The sequence below is a fragment of the Bos taurus genome, chromosome 15 (genome assembly GCF_002263795.3).
Source record: "Bos taurus isolate L1 Dominette 01449 registration number 42190680 breed Hereford chromosome 15, ARS-UCD2.0, whole genome shotgun sequence".
In the NCBI taxonomy this organism is placed as follows: domain Eukaryota; kingdom Metazoa; phylum Chordata; class Mammalia; order Artiodactyla; family Bovidae; genus Bos; species Bos taurus.
The window spans coordinates 42,619,958-42,635,145 of NC_037342.1; the positions used below are offsets into that span (position 1 = coordinate 42,619,958).

At 37.9% G+C, this 15,188-nt stretch overlaps 1 protein-coding gene across 2 annotated transcripts in view; it reads left to right on the forward strand.

Annotated features, from left to right (window-relative positions):
• SBF2 (SET binding factor 2) overlaps positions 1-15,188 on the forward strand; it is a 498,121-nt gene that overhangs the window by 227,149 nt on the left and 255,784 nt on the right. For both annotated transcript variants that reach the window (XM_005215931.5, NM_001103237.3), the window contains exons 4-6: positions 7,761-7,883; positions 9,209-9,319; positions 11,068-11,173. In XM_005215931.5, coding sequence (XP_005215988.1) covers positions 7,761-7,883; positions 9,209-9,319; positions 11,068-11,173 — 340 coding nt within the window. The remainder of the gene's footprint in view (positions 1-7,760; positions 7,884-9,208; positions 9,320-11,067; positions 11,174-15,188) is intronic.

Consider the following 15,188-nt stretch of genomic DNA (forward strand, 5'->3'; position numbering starts at 1 on the left):
ACGGAGGTTTGTGACATTGTACAGGAGACAGGGAGCAAGACCATCCCCTTGGAAAAGAAATGCAAACAAGCAAAATGGCTGTCTGAGGAGGCCTTACAAATAGCTGTGAAAAGAAGAGAGGCAAAAAGCAAAGGAGAAAAGGAAGGATATAAGCATCTGAATACAGAGTTCCAAAGAATAGCAAAGAGAAATAAGAAAGCCTTCCTCAGCGATCAATGCAAAGAAATAGAGGAAAACAACAGAATGGGTAAGACTAGAGATCTCTTCAACAAAATCAGAGATACCAAGGAAACGTTTCATGCAACGATGGGCTCGATAAGGACAGAAATGGTATGGACCTAACAAAAGCAGAAGATATTAAGAAGAGGTGGCAAGATTACACAGGGGAACTGTACAAAAAAGAGCTTCACAACCCAGATAATCACCATGGTGTGATCACTCACCTAGAGCCAGACATCCTGGAATATGAAGTCAGTGGGCCTTAGAAAGCATCACTATGAACAAAGCTAGTGGAGGTGATAGAATTCCAGTTGAGCTTTTTAAAATCCTGGAACATGATGCTGTGAAAGTGCTGCACTCAATATGCCAGCAAATGTGGAAAACTCAGCAGTGGCCACAGGACTGGAAAAGGTCAGTTTTCATTCCAATCCCAAAGAAAGGCAATGCCAAAGAATGCTCAAACTACCACACGGTTGCACTCATCTCACATGCTAGTAAAGTAATGCTCAAAATTCTCCAAGCCAGGCTTCAGCAATATGTGAACCGTGAACTTCCTGATGTTCAAGCTGGATTGAGAAAAGGCAGAGGAACCAGAGATCAAATTGCCAACATCCTCTGGATCATGGAAAAAGCAAGAGAGTTCCAGAAAAACATCTATTTCTGCTTTATAGATTATGCCAAAGCCTTTGACTGTGTGGATCACAATAAACTGTGGAAAATTCTGAAAGAGATGGGAATACCAGACCACCTGACCTGCCTCTTGAGAAACCTATATGCAGGTCAGGAAGCAACAGTTAGAACTGGACATGGAACAACAGACTGGTTCCAAATAGGAAAAGGAGTACATCAAGGCTGTATATTGTCACCCTGTTTATTTAACTTCTATGCAGAGTACATCATGAGAAACGCTGGGCTGGAAGAAACACAAGCTGGAATCAAGATTGCCAGGAGAAATAACAATAACCTCATATATGCAGATGACACCTCCCTTATGGCAGAAAGTGAAGAGGAACTTAAAAGCCTCTTGATGAAAGTGAAAGTGGAGAGTGAAAAAGTTGGCTTAAAGCTCAACATTCAGAAAACGAAGATCATGGCATCCGGTCCCATCACTTCATGGGAAATAGACGGGGAAACAGTGGAAACAGTGTCAGACTTTATTTTTTTTGGCTCCAAAATCACTGCAGATGGTGATTGCAGCTATGAAATTAAAAGACGCTTACTCCTTAGAATGAAAGTTATGACTAACCTAGATAGCATATTCAAAAGCAGAGACATTACTTTGCCAACAAAGGTCCGTCCAGTCAAGGCTATGGTTGTTCCTGTGGTCATGTATGGATGTGAGAGTTGGACCGTGAAGAAGGCTGAGTGCCGAAGAATTGATGCTTTTGAACTGTGGTGTTGGAGAAGACTCTTGAGAGTCCCTTGGACTGCAGGGAGATTCAACCAGTCCATCCTGAAGGAGATCAATCCTGGGTATTCATTGGAAGGACTGATGCTAAAGCTGAAACTCCAGTACTTTGGCCACCTCATGCAAAGAGTTGACTTATTGGAAAAGACCCTGATGCTGGGAGGGATTGGGGGCAGGAGGAGAAGGGGACGACAGAGGATGAGATGGCTGGATGGCATCACCGAGTCGATGCACATGAATTTGGGTGAACTCCAGGTGTTGGTGATGGACAGCGAGGCCTGGCGTGCAGCGATTCATGGGGTTGCAAAGAGTCGGACACGACTGAGCGACTGAACTGAACTGAACTGAACTAAAGTGCCCTAGCTTCCAGCAGCATTATCTACATTCTAATATTTTCAAATCTCACTTTAGTTTATGAAATGTGAGAATGAATGAAACAGGTATAAAATATAATAATATATTTATGAAATAAGCATGGTATTAACTTAGTCTTTTTAGGATATAGAACATAGGAATATATACGTATTTCACTTTCATACATTTTCTATTCTAGAACAGCTTGTGACAGCCTTTCTCAGCATATGTTTCATAGGGCACTAGGTCCCCTAGATGCTTTTAATAAAGCATCCAGTAAGTTGGAGAAATAATTCATATCATCTTTGCTTGACATTGCACAAGCGAGATTTGCCTATCAGTCTGAAAATTCCTTCAGTGAGGAAACCTTTTTAACTTGGCTTTAATTTATTGTTTCCAAAATTTTTGATTAGGATACCTTTTTACCTAAGCAATATCTGTTAGCTTCCAGCAGAAAACACTTTGGAAAATGCTGCCTTATAAGTATATATGTTTAAAAAACTTATGGATTGTGTGCTTCTTAAAAATAGGGAGCTTTCTGGATGAATATATAGAGACCTGCAAATGAATTTGCCCTACTTTTGGAATAGTGGCGGGTCCAGGAGCTGTTGAAGGGGAAAATATCGGTATTTTGTTTGCTAGAGGTAAACTGCATTCTGAACTGAAGACTAGTGGCCCAGTTGTCTGAAGCTTTGAAATCCTAAGATGTGTTTGTCTCATGTAGTCATTATTTTTCAGACCAATGCAAGAATAAATTAGGTTTTGTCATATAGACGTGTCAAGATAATTAAGGGACTGTTAGGCAAGAAATGAAGTTTTCAGGGTGGAATTGTAGACCTTACAGAATTTTGCAACTTCTCCTACTCCCTTATTTCCAATTTTGGAAGATCTTGAAGTCCTCAAATTGCTTAGCTGTGGCAAATCTATATAATGGTGTACTGTAATAAATTGCTTTTCAAAAAGGAAATGTGAAACTGGAAAATTTTTACTTGCATAATTCCTTTCACAATTAAAAAATGTTTAATTGGCAAATAACTGCTTTAAAAATATGTTTGCTTTTCTGCCATACAACAATGTGAATGAACCGTAAGTATATATATGTCCCTCTCTTTTGAACTCCCTCCCATCCCCTACCCCCCTACTCCATCCTACTCCTCTAGGTTGTTACAGAGCACTGGGTTGAGCTCCCTGTGTTATATAGCAACTTCCCACTTCATATATTAATGTGTATGTTTCAGTGTTACTCTCACAATTTATCCCGCTGTGTCCTTCATCCTCCTTTTAAAATTGAGTGTTTAAAGAAATTTTGTAGGGTGAATTAGTAGGAACTCCCTGGTGACTCAGACAGTAAAGAATCTGCCTGCAATGCCGGAGACCTGGGTTCAGTCCCTGGGTTGGGAAGATCTCCTGGAGAAAGGAAAGACAACCCATTCTAGTATTCTTGCCTGGAGAATTTCATGGACAAAGGAGCTTGGCAAGCTTCAGTCCATGGGGTCATAAAGAGTTGGACACGACTGAGCGGACTGAGTGACTAACACACACACACAGTATGAAACAGTGTTGCTGAAAATGAGCTTAGCACAGATGATATTGGATGCAGTTAGTCTTTTCAGAATAGAAGAGACAGGAGTCAAGCATCAGGAGTAGAGCAGAGATGAGAATGAAGTATTCTACCTGGGTGATAGGATAAGCTTCTTACAGATTGTGCCTATCTGCTATATGCAGTCATTCCATAAAATCAGTATTCTAATAATTTTTAGCATTTTTCCCTGAGGATATGTTTGAAAGGCAGTAGTTCTTTTAAGGCAGATTGCTATGATGGGTACTAATTTATCCCATACTATTGAGGCATGAAGAGTTTGAGAGCTACATAGAATGGGAACTACATGGAAGCTGGGAATGCCGCTAGTAGATGTGGTCCACAGTAATAATAGGTAGGAAAAAATACCAGTCAGTGGGCAAGTTGTGGCACATGCTTACACTAAATATAAGATAAAATCACTTTATATGTCAATGTGAGGCAGTTCAGTAAACAGAATTTAAGGTAAATTTGTATCTATTGCTGATGTGCTCAGTCGTGACAGACTCTTTGTGACCCCATCGACTGTAGCCTGCCATGGTCCTCTGTCCATGGAATTTTCCAGGCAAGAATACTGGAGTGGGTTGCCATTTCCTTCTCCATGTATCTTTATTGCTGCTGCTGCTAAGTCACTTCAGTCGTGTCCGACCATAGACGGCGGTCCACCAGGCTCCCCTGTCCCTGGGATTCTCCAGGCAAGAACACTGGAGTGGGTTGCCATATCCTTCTCCAGTGCATGAAAGTGAAAGTCGTGTCCGACCCTCAGCAACCCCATGGACTGCAGCCCACCAGGCTCCTCCGTCCATGGGATTTTCCAGGCAAGAGTACTTTGGGACCTACTAAAACCAAGGAATAATCTCAGCTTGGAAGAAGTCTTGTAAGTTTTGTTCAAATGAGATTCAGTATGTGAAAACGCTTTATACTATAAAATGTTAAATTTCTAACCATTATTATAATGTCTATTACATTTGTATTCCTGTGTTTTTAATTTCCTGCTTATTACGTTTCTCACATCTTTTCAATATGTGAAAATTTGTCATTGTAAAACACATAACAGAGTTAGTATCACTACAAAATTATTACACAAAATATATTCTAACAGCTATAAAAAACGGCACTATTCTTTTACATGATAAATTACTTATAGAAAAAGTTAACCAAAATCACAACAGTACTGTTTACTGGAATCAGACTTGTTATAAACAACAATTTTAAAAAAATCACAGCAGTGCTTTGCTTTGAAAAAAGGAATACGAATTTTCTCTAAACTTGGGACATCGTATTCTTATAGAAGAGCTATTGGAATGAAGAATAGCAGCATCTTATGATTCATAGCACATTTACAAAGTAAAGGTCAAAATCTATAATAGTGATGTAAAGAAAATGGACTTGTTTTTATTTAGTATTGATTCATATTATGTCAGACCTTTTTTCTTTCTTGTTAATAATTATTCCACTTAGTGAATATTTAATTAAAGGAAATGACCAATGCCTTCTATTTTATGTTTAGTTTAACATAGGTTAATGGTCATTTATATGAAATGGTTATGTGCTTACTCAAGCTGACTTCTAATGGTACTCTGGGGCATGTATCACAATCTCATAAAAATGTGGATAACTTTATCTCTTTCAGGAATTTCAGTCATTTTTTTGTCATGCAAGGACAAATTTTGTTAGTAATCCATAAAAAAGATGATTCATTAAGTGTGGAAATCTTTGGTAAATTCATTTTCATCACATTTTTATTATTTCTAAGAATTCCAGAACCACCCAACCTAATTTTAGCTTTTGCTTTGTAACAAATGAAAATCTTTCAAGAGCATATGGATCTTATCATACATAATAAAAAGTAAACAGATATTTCCCTTTGGATATGTACATTCCATAGACATCTAATACTTGGTCATATGTCACTGTATAGAAGCTATATGGGCTCCAAAGAAGATAGAAAATATTAATACAGTTCTTGGCCTCCTTGAGTAGAGGTGAAAAACTTTCCTTGGTAAAATAAGAAAATTTTAAATTTTATGTAAGAAAATTCATTCCTGCATGAATGCAGTGAATAAATATTATATAAATATCAACTGTGTGCCCACCTCTTGTTTTAGAAACTGGGAAATCAACAGTGAACAAAACAGAAATCCTGGTCTTCATAGAGCACATTCTAGTTGAGGCAAAAACCAGAAAACAATATAAGTGGAATGTTGGATGGTAACAAGTGCCATGGAGAAAAATAAAATAAGCAAAGGGGACATAAGTGGGGTTAGGATATTGCAGTTTCAAGTAGGATACCAGCAAAGCCTTAATAGAGCAGAAGTTTGCTTGAATGGGAGGATGAGGGAGATGAGGGAATTATTTATTGTTTCTATTCCAGGTAAAGGAATAATAAAGTGTTTGAGACCTTTACCTGGGAACATGTCCAGCACATTTGAGGAGCAGCATGGAAGCAAAGTAGGGCTAAAGAGGAATGGAGGAGACAAAAGGGAGCTAATAAAATAACCCAGAAAAGAGACGATCGTGGCTCACAGCCCTGTGGTAGCAGTGGAGGTGGTGAGAAATCGGGATTGCTACCAAGGTTATGAAAGAGAGAGGAATCAGCATTTTTGATTTGCTAAATGGGAGGATAGAATTTCCTTTAACTGAGATAAGAGATTACTGAAGGAGGAGTGGAGTTTGGGAAAAAAGATTGGAGCTATATTTTTGTCTTATTTGAGATACCTATTTGTCATCTAAGTGGAGAGGTCAAGCAGGCAGTTGAATCAGCATTTTGTGGCATTTAGGGGAGAGGCGTAGCAGGAGAAATAAGTATGAACAGGTATGTGCAATGTTGATAAATGCTAAGAATTAACAGTTGGAGAAAAAAATCAGTGAAAGAAAGCCTTTGAGAAGCAAGATAAAGTCTAAGCTCCTGGACCTTTGATTAGTGGAAAGGAAAGAGAAAAGGATTCTAGTCAGGGAAAATGCCCTAGCATTATCATTTGGAAATAAATTTGAATATTTTTCTATCTTGGTTTTTTCTTTTCTCTTCAAAGTTTTATAGTGCATCATATAGTGTTATGGAGCACTTATGAATTTGAATAAGTTGCTTATGAGTGAGAAGACTATTTTTCTTTCGATATATTTAGTTTAATTTTGGTTGCCCTGGGTCTTTGTTGCTGTGCACAGGCTTTCTCCAGTTGCAGAGAGTGGGAGCTACTCTCTAGTTGCGGTGCACAGGCATCAACCCTTCTTATTGAGTCACTTCTCTTGTGGAGCATGGGCTCTAGAGCATGCAGGGCTCAGTAGTTGCAGCTCATGGGCTCCAGAGTGCAGACTCAGTAGTCAGTGGGCATGGCCTTAGTTGCTCCGCAGCATTATGAGATCTTCCTGAACCAGGGATGGAACCCGTGTCCCCTGCATTGCAAGGTGGATTCTTAACCACTGGAACATTAGGGAAGCCCCAGAATAATACTTTCCAAGTTTATTACATTAACCAGTATTTAATCACTCAATATTTAGGGTTTAAAAAAATTCTAGATATTTTTATTGTGCTAATAAAATAGGCGTGACATAAGCTTTACACTTCAACTATTTTTAACTTTACAGCTCAGTGACAACTAGGTACATTCTGAAACTTAGTTATGTATATAAAAATGTCCTCTGTTTTTAAAAAAATCAACATTGTTGCTCCTGAGAAAAAAGAATTTAGAGCTGTTTGGGCTTTACTTCTAAGAGCATTCTGCAAGATAATCCTAAATGATTATCTCTTTTGCTTGAAAGACTGGGAGAAGTCCAAAAAACAAAACTAAAAAATAGTGCCTTACTTCTAAAACAGATTTCTTTTTCTTGTCTTAGAAACTGAATTTCCATTAAGTGTCATTTGTATTTGTCTAGTCAGTGATGAATTGTGTTTTATTTACCTTTTATTACTGGTACCTCACATAGAAACCAAATGTTCAAATAAAATTGTGCCATATATCTGGAGCTTAAGGATTCTCAGAAATGTAATGAGTATGCCCTGCTTCATAATTTCTTTGCCTACTTGCTTCTTAGATTCCTCTCAAAGTATGTTCTTTGTTTTTAGTTTGAGTTTTGTAAATTATATTTTGGAATTAATTTTGGATTTCATAAATTACATGGAAGTGTGTGATATGGCTACATTTTGTCAGTTATAAACCTAAGAAATTGTCTGTCTGTTGATTACAGTGTCTCTCTTTTTAGGGAACAAAGAAGGAAGAGACTGAAGGTGAAGTGGAAGTGTCTGGTTTGATTCAGCCTGCGGAAGTGTTTGCTCCCAAAAGCCTGGTGTTGGTATCCAGATTAGATTATCCAGAAATTTTTAGGGTAAAGAACTCATAGTTGTTATTGATTTGTATCATTGTATAAATCTATTCTGAGTGAACCATGGTAACAAGTTTTTTTGTACCTAAAATATCTTTAAATTGATTGGGAATTCATCAATAAAATAAAATTACTGTGAACAGAAGAAATGAATTTCATGTTGGATGAAATAAATACCTGAATAAGTTAGTATAACTATTTAAACTTCTAAGGATGTTTAAAATATCCTTATATTTAAGGATGTTTAATTTGTTTTAAAATAGGTCTCATCTTTACTGACTCCAAAATTTATGAATCCTAAAGAAATCATTTGATTACTTGTATCAAGCTTAAAATGCATTAGTAATATAACAACTTAGTGTGTTTTTACTGATCTTTTTAGGAGTCCAGGTGAAAGGAAATAGGATGAGTATTTGTGATTTCAAATAGTTGTGATCATACTGCTACCAACATAGCTTTAAAATATTGTTTACTTCCAGATATTTTACTTTTTAGATAGTTAGAATTTTCAAATATAGAAAAAAAATTACTGTAGTTATAAATACATTTGAAAGGGAAGAGGGCTTATTTTTCTTACTTCAATTGTTATCTTTAATATTAGTTATGTTGACCATTGTCTAGAAATCACAGATTTTCTTTAGAAAGTATAAATTACACCTTAAAATCTCTCAAGGACTTGAGAAATTAATGCATAATTTCTGGAAAACTTTTCTGTATAGTTGAGATTATATATATTCCTAGTGTCAAGATTTCAATGACAATTGGTAAGTCCTAACAGATATTAGTTTTTTAATTATAAATTTTAATAAACTGGAAGATTCATATGATTCCATTTTGTCCTCCATTTTACCACCTACCTTCTTCTGAGCTTAAAGTGTTAATCATATATTCTCTATTTTGCTGTTCTTTATAATAATTCACATAAGTTAAATTTTTCTGTAAAATAAATGTTCTGAATTATTGATAATCACAAAATAAGGTAAAATTTCTAAATTTTTTTCTTGAAAATTGGAGTTTTGCAAAATAAGTTGAGACAAAAAGAGTTTTAAGCCTTACAAATTTGCTAGAGTGGTTATCTGAACACAAACACCTGTTTTACAAATTATGTACTTCTGTTTTTTATAAACTCATCTTAGAAGCTCATTTAGAGCTTCTGGTTCTGGAGGAAAATTTAATAAACTTAATAACATTTGCTGCTTAAAATTTATTCCATGGTCACTGTAGAATATACTACATTCAAAGAGAAACTTTCCTGGGAGCAGATGTCACAATTTATTTTTAGTGCTTGCTTTTTCCATTAAATAACTACATGCATCTTTTGTTTTCAGGCTTGCCTGGGTTTGATCTACACTGTATATGTGGACAGTCTGAATGTCTCCTTGGAAAGTCTCATTGCAAACTTGTGTGCGTGTCTTGTCCCAGCGGCTGGAGGGTCTCAGGTAAACAGAATAAAAAAGAAGATGAAGAGGGCCTGCTTCTCTTCTCCTCTCCTCCAGTTAATTTAATTTATGAAGAAAAGGAAAAAAACGAATTCTTTAAATATTTTCTTTTTAAAGTGGGTCTTAGGGGACTTCCCTGGCAGTCCAGTGGTTAAGACTCCGCCCTTCCAATGCAGGGGGCGAGAGTTCAATCCCTGGGAAAAAAAAAAAGGTCTTAGTTTAGTTAAGCATTGTCCCTGTGGTCTTCCTTCTAGAAACACAAGATTCCATTCTTTTCTTAGGTCATGGGGTTAATTTTAACGCAGGGTTCACCTTTCACATTGCATAGTTAGAAGTTATATTCTGTGTAACTTGAAATCTAGCTTACATTTTCTTGGGAATGCACTTTTTAAAATTGAATTTCAGATGTGTTCTTTATACCATGCTTATTCCTCTATATGATTACACCTCATTAAAATTTTTTTCAGTGACACAGATTCAGAGATAACATTAAGAAAACTGTCAGTATAATTTTTTGTAGCATTGTAACTACCGCTGGATGGGTTAATTCATTTCTTCATCTCCTTGGATAAAATCACTTACATGTGGTCCTGAAAACCATTTTGTGTGTTGTGTGTAATGTTTAGTAGAATAGCTTGCACTTAAGCTTCAGGAGAAGAGGGCTTATTTTTCTCATCTCAGTTGTCTGCCTTTAATAATAATAATGATGATATTGACCATTGTCCAAAATCACAGATCTTCTTTGGAAAGTATAATCTATACCTTAAAGAATTTCATCATACGTAGATTGAGCACATGAGGACATTAAACTCTTACACTGAAATAAAGCTTTCCCAAAGTGACATGTCTTTCATCTTCTCTGTGTCTTGAAATTTTTATCTTCTTCTCTGAAGTAGAAAAATGAGAACCTCAGCTTCTAAGACTAAATGTTCCTAGGTAACTTAAAAAAACTACTTAAGTCCTAAAATTGATTAGTTGACCACTTACTATGCTTATTCTTATGAAATATCAATATCAAGGGAAAGAACAGCCCTCTAAAAATTACATTTTTTAAACTCTGATCGATTAAAAAAAAGTCTGATAGAGATGTTACTTATGGTAAAATTGACAACTTTTTCCCTTGCCCTTTGCCTTTTTAACTATCTACTATCTTTCCTAATGCCTTTTGGTTACTCTTAAGCTTATTTTCCTTCTGTACTCCCCTCCCTCACTCTCCTGTTTGTACTCCAAGGGCAGAATATGAAATGTGAGTTTAGTCACAACTGAACCTACACTGTAAAGCAGATGAGTTACTTTATGAGACTTTATTATGATGAAATTTTTGTTGACACGATTTTATGTATTTTTAAATTTAAAAAGGATTATTATTGTGACTATTAGAAGTTTTTAAATTATGTGTTTCATATTACATTTTATTTTTCCAGTTTTATTCACATGTAACTTGCATATAAATGTTAACTTTAATATTTTATTATTTTTAAGTTACATGTTACTGTCACTGATTTGTGTGTTTCATTATTACTAAATTTTCACCTTCCAACTACTGAATTTTCTTGTATCATATTCATTTGGGCACAAAGTAGCTTTAGTGTTTTGAGCTGCCTTGTTGCCCTTCGCATCTGTTAGTTGGGTCTTATAAGACCATCATCTGCTCTCAATTTGAACTTCAAAGAGATTTTTTTTATCTTGAGAAAATGTGTGAAAAGAAATCATTTGTTGTGTGTATATCTCTTCCGCCCAATCTGCAGAAGCTGTTTTCCTTGGGTGCAGGAGACAGACAGCTGATCCAGACTCCCTTGCATGACAGTCTTCCTGTCACAGGAACTAGTGTGGCTCTCCTGTTCCAGCAGTTAGGTATGTCTTGTTCTCCATTTTTCAGTGTTTTTCTAAAAGCTTCTGAAAACAAGATTAAGTTTTAAGCCATCACCCGACATGAACCAGGACAATAAAAAAGTAAACCATTAAATAACATATATAAAATACATAATTATATGGGTTCTAATCCCAACTAGTACTCATTGTTTTTAACCTCGGCTCCTTTTGCTCTGTAGTCACTTAGGCTTTTAGAAGGAAAACATATTTTCTCTGTGCTGTAAAACACGAATAGGTAGTATGTTTTGTTTTTCCTTAGAAGGTAAAACTAAAAGAATCCCTTCCTTTTCATTTCGCCACCTGTAACAGGACTTCATCTCTAATTTTCTAGCAATGGCTCGGGTGAAGAATTAGAGGGAGGACACGAGAAAGTGCCCTCTGTACATTGGACAGCTCATACTTCATTAAAGGAGTAATGTAACTTAGAGTATATTTCAGATCAGTGCTGCCAGAGATTGTCACTTACTTTATCTCTTCAGTCAGTTCAGTCACTCAGTCGTGTCTGACTCTTTGCGACCCCATGAACCGAAGCATGCCAGGCCTCCCTGTCCATCACTAACTCCCAGAATCCACCCAAACCCATGTCCATCGAGTCAATGATGCCATCCAAACATCTCATACTCTGTCCCCTCCTGCCAAAATCTTTCCCAGCATCAGGGTCTTTTCCAGTGAGTCAGTTCTTCACATCAGGTGGCCAGAGTATTGGAGTTTCAGCTTCAACATCAGTCCTTCCAATGAACACCCAGGACTGATCTCCTTTAGGATGGACTGGTTGGATCTCCTTGCAGTCCAAGGGACTCTCAAGAGTCTTCTCCAGCACCACAGTTCAAAAGCATCAGTTCTTCGGCCCTCAGCTTTCTTTATAGTCCAACTCTCATATCCATACATGACCACAGGAAAAACCATAGCCTTGACTAGCAGACCTTTGTTGACAAACTAATGTCTCTGCTTTTTAACATGCTATCTAGGTTGGTCATAACTTTCCTTCCAAGGAGTAAGTGTCTTTTAATTATATGGCTGCAATCATCATCTGCAGTGATTTTGGAGCCCCGAAAAATAAAGTCAGCCACTGTTTCCACTGTTCCCCATCTATTTCCCATGAAGTGATGGGACCAGATGCCAAGATCTTAGTTTTCTGAATGTTGAGCTTTAAGCAAACTTTTTCACTCTCCTCTTTTACCTTCATCAAGAAGCTCTTTAGTTCCTCTTTGCTTTCTGCCATTAGGGTGGTGTCATCTGCATATCTAAGGTTATTGATATTTCTCCCGGCAATCTTGATTCCAGCTTGTTCTTCATCCAGGCTGGCATTTCTCATGATGTACTCTGCATAGAAGTTAAATAAGCAGGGTGACAATATACAGCCTTGATGTACTCCTTTTCCTATTTGGAACCAGTCTGTTGTTCCATGTCCAGTTATCTCTTACTTGTCTTATATGTGTACCTACATAAGAGTTTCTCACTCCCTTAGATTATGTTTTTCACTTTTTCCCCATCTGTGTCTTTTTATAGTTGAGTTGAAACCATCCCTTTCCTGAAGGCCTATCTCTACTTCTCCATGGAATTTTTAATTCCTTACACAAAAATTCTACCTTTTTATTTCCTCCCATCTCATGTTGAATTTTACTCCCTGCTCAACTCTGAAACACATCACTCCTTTTCCTCTAATGGCCCCATCCTTATTCTTCTTTGTGACTTCCATCAGTGAAATTTAGAGAGCCTCAGAAGAGTTTAATGGGCTTCCCTTGTAGCTCAGTTGGTAAGGAATCAGCCTGCAATGTTGGACACTTTGGTTCAATTCCTGGGCCAGGAAGATCCTCTGGAGAGGCAAATGGCAACCCACCCCAGTATTCTTGACTGTAAAATCCCATGGACAGAGAAGCCTTGCTTGCTACAGTCCATGAGGTCTCCAGAGTTGAGCATGACTCAGTGATCAAATCACCACACATAGAGTTTCTAGTAGCCTAATAAAGATGAATGATGGCATCAGTCCCAAAGTAGTAGTTCCCTATTATATCTGCCTCCCCATAGGAGTTTAAACTGTTAAAAATCATGTATTCCTTTTCTTCCTCCCTGAAAGTTTCTGCTCGTTGAATCATCTCAACCAAGTTCAAATTAATTTAATTAAAGCTATTTTGTTTAATGTGTGAAATAGGCACTGACTCCTTGGTGGCACTTATTTCTGTAAAGAATATCTTATTGATTAAAACCTTCCTCCACAAAGTTTTGGATGTAATTTTAGGGGTTCATGAACTACCTACAGAGCCTGTGCATGGTCCCTAACTAATCACTAACTTAATTGATTTTAGCTAGAAAAGTTATGACCAACCTAGATAGCATATTGAAAAGCAGAGACATTACTTTGCCAACAAAGGTCCATCTAGTCAAGGCTATGGTTTTTCCAGTGGTCGTGTATGGATGCGAGAGTTGGACCATGAAGAAAGCTGAGCGCTGAAGAATTGATGCTTTTGAACTGTGATATTGGAGAAGACTCTTGAAAGTCCCTTGGACTGCAAGGAGATCCAACCAGTCCACTCTGAAGGAGATCAGCCCTGGGATTTCTTTGGAAGGAATGACGCTAAAGCTGAAACTCCAATACTTTGGCCACCTCATGCAAAGAGTTGACTCACTGGAAAAGACTCTGATGCTGGGAGGGATTAGGGGCAGGAGGAGAAGGGGACGACAGAAGATGAGATGGCTGGATGGCATCACTGACTCGATGGATGTGAGTCTGAGTGAACTCCGGGAGTGGGTGATGGACAGGGAGGCCTGGCATGCTGTGATTCATGGGGTTGCAGAGTCAGACACGACTGAGTGACTGAACTGAACTGAACTGAAGCACTATTCACATGATCTTTTTCATTTAGGACGGCTTGTATGGCTGTACATGGGTCGGCAGTGGTGTGCCTCAAGGACAGGGGCTCTGGGTGCAGCAGACATGGGTATCACATAAGCACTCTTGAAGGAGGTCGCCATTAACCCTACCATAGAGCTGCCAGAACTTAACTGGACTGGGAAATAGACTATTGCAGGGCACAACAGAACCTTGTGCACCAGGACCTAGGAGAAAGGAGCAGTGACCCCACAAGAGACTGTCCCGGACTTGCATGTGGGTGTCCATGAGTGGAGGCGTGGGTTGGTGGTGGCCTGCTGCAGGGTTGGGGGCACTGAGTGTAGCAGTACATATATGGGATCTTTGGAGGGAGGTCACCATTATCTTCATTACCTCCAGTTTGGCCCCAGGTAAACAGCAGGGTGGGAACACAGCTCCACCCGTCAACAGATAATTGGATTAAAGATGTACTGAGCACAGCCCCGCCCATCAGAACAAGACCCATTTTCCCCTCAGTCAGTTTATCCCATCAGGAAAGCTTCCATAAGCCTCTTAACCTTCTCCATCAGAGAGCAGACAACCAGAAAACCACAATCACAGAAAACTAACCAATCTAATCACATGGACCACTGCTGCTGCTGCTGCTAAATCACTTCAGTCCGACTCTGTGCAACCCCATAGATGGCAGCCCACCAGGCTCCGCCATCCCTGGGATTCTCCAGGCAAGAACACTGGAGTGGGTTGCCATTTCCTTCTCCAATGCATGAAAGTGAAAAGTGAAAGTGAAGTCGCTCAGACCCGATGGACTGCAGCCTACCAGGCTCCTCTGTCCATGGGATTTTCCAGGCAAGAGTACTGGAGTGGGGTGCCATTGCCTTCTCCGTCAATATGTCTAGCACACTGAATTAATGTTTTTTAAAAGCCATTAATTTTAGCACATCATCGTGAAAGTTCAACAAATGAAAAAAGAAAATCCTAAAGAGAAAAAAATAAAAAGAGAAAGGCTAAATATTTTACAATGGATAAAAAAAATCAAAATACCAACAGAAATCTATTAACATTAATTAATTACATTAATAAATTATAAAAGTAATAAAATTAACTCCTTAATTTTAAAAATAGGACATAATTCAACGTAACACTCATTCTTAAATTAAAAATGAGTTC